The 4203-nt window shown below is 37.6% G+C and overlaps 1 protein-coding gene across 1 annotated transcript; it reads left to right on the plus strand.

Annotated features, from left to right (window-relative positions):
- The first annotated feature begins 493 nt into the window (after positions 1-493).
- On the plus strand, positions 494-3055 carry LOC140804587 (uncharacterized). Its single transcript, XM_073160645.1, has 3 exons — positions 494-1286; positions 1401-2304; positions 2473-3055. The coding sequence occupies exons 1-3, from the start codon at positions 494-496 to the stop codon at positions 3053-3055; spliced, it is 2280 nt and encodes a 759-aa protein (XP_073016746.1).
- The last annotated feature ends 1148 nt before the right edge of the window (positions 3056-4203 follow it).

Genomic DNA, 4203 nt, shown 5'->3' on the forward strand with positions numbered 1-4203 from the left:
CTAAGGGTTCTTAAAAATCCAGAAGTGTAAAGTGATCACTAGGAGTTCCAAAACAGGCAATGGAATAAGTCCTGATTGGATTGGGCTGTTACAAACGATTTATAAAGTCAAAGTCTTTTAGTGGAATCCTTCCTACCAAAAGAAGAAGGGGTGACGTAGGAGTATTAAATCTCCGAACATCCATAAAAATACTGTGTCTCTTATCTTGTGCAAACTGTTATCTGTTATTCATATTCTTGTTGTTTAAACTGTTAATTTCTCAAGAAATATCTGTCAAAAGGAAGTGAACCATCTTCCGCACACTTTAGTGGTTCACCTCTTTCGACCGTTTGAGAAAGGAATTTTTCGAACCGCCTAAAAACGGTTGAAAATACATTTTACAAAAGAAAATGTGAAAGAGTTCATTCACCCCCCCCCCTCTTAACTCTTTCTCGATCCTAACAATTGGTATCAAAGCCAGGTTCTTCTCAAGCATTGATATTTCTTGAATAATATGGCATCTTTTAATAAAATCCCTATGTTCTCCAAAGAAGACTATGATGATTGGAAAATTCGCATGCAGGCACATCTAGCAGCACATGATGACGATATGTGGTTTGTAATTACTGATGGACCAATGAAGATAATGAAAGCAAACACAGCTGTTGGTGTAACTGAAGGTGCTCCTCAAATGATAGAGAAGCACAGATCTGAATGGACCGCTGAAGATAAAAAGAAAGCAAACTTAGACAACGTTGCAAAAGATATTCTCTATAAGACTCTGGATAAGAACATGTTCGCCAAAATCAAGACCTGCACCACTGCAAAAGAAATATGGGAAAAACTCACTCAATTGTGCGAAGGAAATGATCAGACCAAAGAGAACAAACTGACAGTGGCTATTCAAAAATTCGACAATGCAAAGATGAAGCCAGGAGAAACTCTTGCAGAATTTGATGAGCGATTCAGCAGCATTATCATCGAACTCACCTCACTTGGAAAAGAGTACTCCAACAGAGAAATTGCTTTAAAGGTCACGAGAGCTCTTCCCAGAGAATGGGATGTGAAAACTATAGCTATGCGAGAATCCAAAGATCTAAACAAACTGGAACTACGTGATCTATTTGCTGATCTCAAAGCATATGAATTTGAGCTAGGGATACGAACCGAAGAAGAGCCGTCCACAACCCAACAAACAAAGGCATTGGCAGCAGCTACAGTGACTCTTCCGGTCGAAGAGTCCACAAGTAAGAAATCGGCTGAGCAACTAAGCAATGAAGCCATGTCTCTGTTTGTTAAAAAATTTGGTAAATTTATGCGCAAAAATCAATCTCAAATGAATAAACCTTATTTTAAAAAGGACCATACTGAGGATGGTCAAGGGTGTTTTAACTGTGGAAAGAAGGGACATTTTATTGCAGAATGCAATAAGCCAAAGAACGATGAAAAGAAACCGGAGAATAGAAGACGATTCAAAAACGACAAGAAATTCATCAAGAAAAGGAATCAGAAAGTTTTGGTTGCAGAAGAAGACAAAGGCAAATGGGCTGAAACAGAGTCAGAAAAGTCTTCTTCTGAAGAATCTTCGAGTGAAAGTGAAGACGAAAGAGTCGAATGTCTTATGGCCAAGGAAGATCAAGAAGCTACTGATGAAATGGTATTTGATTTTAATTCTGAAGAATTTACACGAGAAGATCTTGTTACAGCACTTAACGACATGGTAAATGAGTTCAAAGGACTATATATGAAACTCAATGAAGCTGATGCAGAAAAGAAAGACTTGAAAAACAAACTAACTCTCTCCAGCTGTTCGCAGCACAAAGAGGTTGAAAGTTTGAAAGTCAAGCTAAGTCTGATAGCAGCTGAGAATGATGATTTACGAAGATTGTTCCATGCTACATTAAAAGAAAACAAACGGTTATTAAGTACCATCAACATGTGGAACAAGTCCTCTGCTTCTCTTGATAAGATACATGAAATGCAGAAACCAGCCGGAGATAGAACTGGGCTAGGTTACGGCATAAATGATTGTAATACCTCAGAAGCTTCAACTCAACCGTTGCTAGAAAAAGACAGTTTAAGATCAATTAAATTTGTCAGATCTAGCTCGGTATATGAACATAATGAGCCTATAGTTCAAGGCATTCAAAATATAAATCTTGAGAATAATGGGAGGCGATGTGGTTTGGGTTATGTTCAGAGTGATAAATCCAAACAATATTGGCGCAAACCCAGGCCAAATCCAACCGGATACGAAGGGTCAACCAGATATCACTCAAGAATCAGACCTAACAATTCCTACAATTGCCGACCAGTTCAAAAGAGGTATAGATTGAATGATGATAATCATAGGCCCAAACAACATATACTATATTCATCACCAGAGTATGCTTTCTATCATGATTACCCTGGAACACATCACAAAAAATCCGCAAGGATAATTCAAGTGTGGATTCCTAAGGGTCTAATTAACCTTGGACCCAAATAAAATAGGGTACCAATCTTTCATTGTCAGGAACTAAAGAAGAAAAACATAGAAAAGTCATCATGGTTCTTAGACAGTGGATGCTCAAGACATATGACAGGAAATAAAGATCTATTATCAGAAGTTGTAGATCTCAAAGGACCAACAATCACCTTCGGTGACAACTCTAAAGGTAAAGCTATGGGTAAGGGTAAGATTACTCATGGCAAAATCATCATCAAAGATGTTCTCTTATTAGAAAACTTATGCTACAATCTGATCAGTATAAGTCAACTTTGTGACAATGGGTACACGGTTGAATTTCATAAAGAAAAATGTATGGTGAAAACTAATGCAGGTTATACTGTGTTGACTGGTTATCGAAGTCAAAATACCTATAGAGTAGAATGGAATGATCAAAATTTAAATGCATCTACCTGTTTCGTTGCTTTAAATGGAAATAAAAATTGGCTATGGCATAAAAGACTAAATCATCTAAATTTCAAATCCATTGCTACCATTAGTAAGCTTAAGCTAGTATCTGGACTGCCTAATGTTGATTTTGCCAAAGATAAAGTATGCAATGCTTGTCAGCTTGGAAAACAGGTTTGATCAACTTTCAAAAGCAAAGGAAGAAACTCTTCAACTAGATGTCTAGACCTTCTTCACATGGATCTATTTGGACCAATCCCGGTAATGAGCTTAGGGGGAAAGAAATACACTCTGGTCGTCATTGATGACTATTCTAGGTTTACATGGGTACTATTTCTTGGATCCAAAGATCAAACTGCTGATCATCTAATCAAGCTGCTCAAGAGACTTCACAATGAGAAAAGGGAAAACATCAATAGAATCAGAAGTGATAGAGGAACTGAATTTCTAAACAAATATCTACCATCCTATCTTGAAGATCATGGGATTAAACACGAGCTATCAGCTGCAAGATCGCCTCAACAAAATGGAGTAGCAGAAAGAAGAAACCGCACACTGAAAGAAGCAGCTAGAACCATGCTGGCTGAATCCGGTATCTCGCAAAAATTTTGGGCTGAAGCCATTAACACAGCTTGTTTTACTCAGAATCGATCTATGATTAATAAAAATCATGAAAAGACTCCATATGAAATATGGACCGACAAAGTGCCAGAAGTGGGGTATTTTCGCATCTTTGGCTGTAAGTGCTTTATTCACATAAATGGCAATATAAATCTCACTGCATTTGATGTAAAGGCTGAAAACGGCATCTTTCTGGGATACTCAGCAGTAAGTAAAGCATATAGAGTATATAATCAAAAATCTCTCACTGTCGAAGAATCCATACATGTTGTATTCGATGAATCATCCATATGTCATGACAATAGCAATAGCAACATGCATGATCTGATAAATAATTTTGAAGCTGCTAACCTTGAAGCTAGCAATGATGATGATGAAATAGACATACGAAGAACAGGTGAAACAATTTCTAAAGAAAATCCAACCGGTCAAGAAAATTGTCAACAAACAAATGATCCAGAGAACAACTATCAACCGCAGAATACACCACTGGCAGGAGAGGCAACAGAACAAGAAAATGACATCATTCAACCAACCGAGGAAAATCAATATGGACCATGTCTCCGGTGGAAAAAGGATCACCCACTCGAGCTGGTCATTGGTAACCCTACTGCTCCTCTTAGAACTAGAAATCAAATGATAAGTGAATTTTTGCAGGCTGCTTTCGTTTCTCAAATTGAACCCAAGAAAATTGATGATGCTCTTCT

Source organism: Primulina eburnea, chromosome 1, assembly GCF_022965805.1.
Source record: "Primulina eburnea isolate SZY01 chromosome 1, ASM2296580v1, whole genome shotgun sequence".
In the NCBI taxonomy this organism is placed as follows: Eukaryota; Viridiplantae; Streptophyta; class Magnoliopsida; order Lamiales; family Gesneriaceae; genus Primulina; species Primulina eburnea.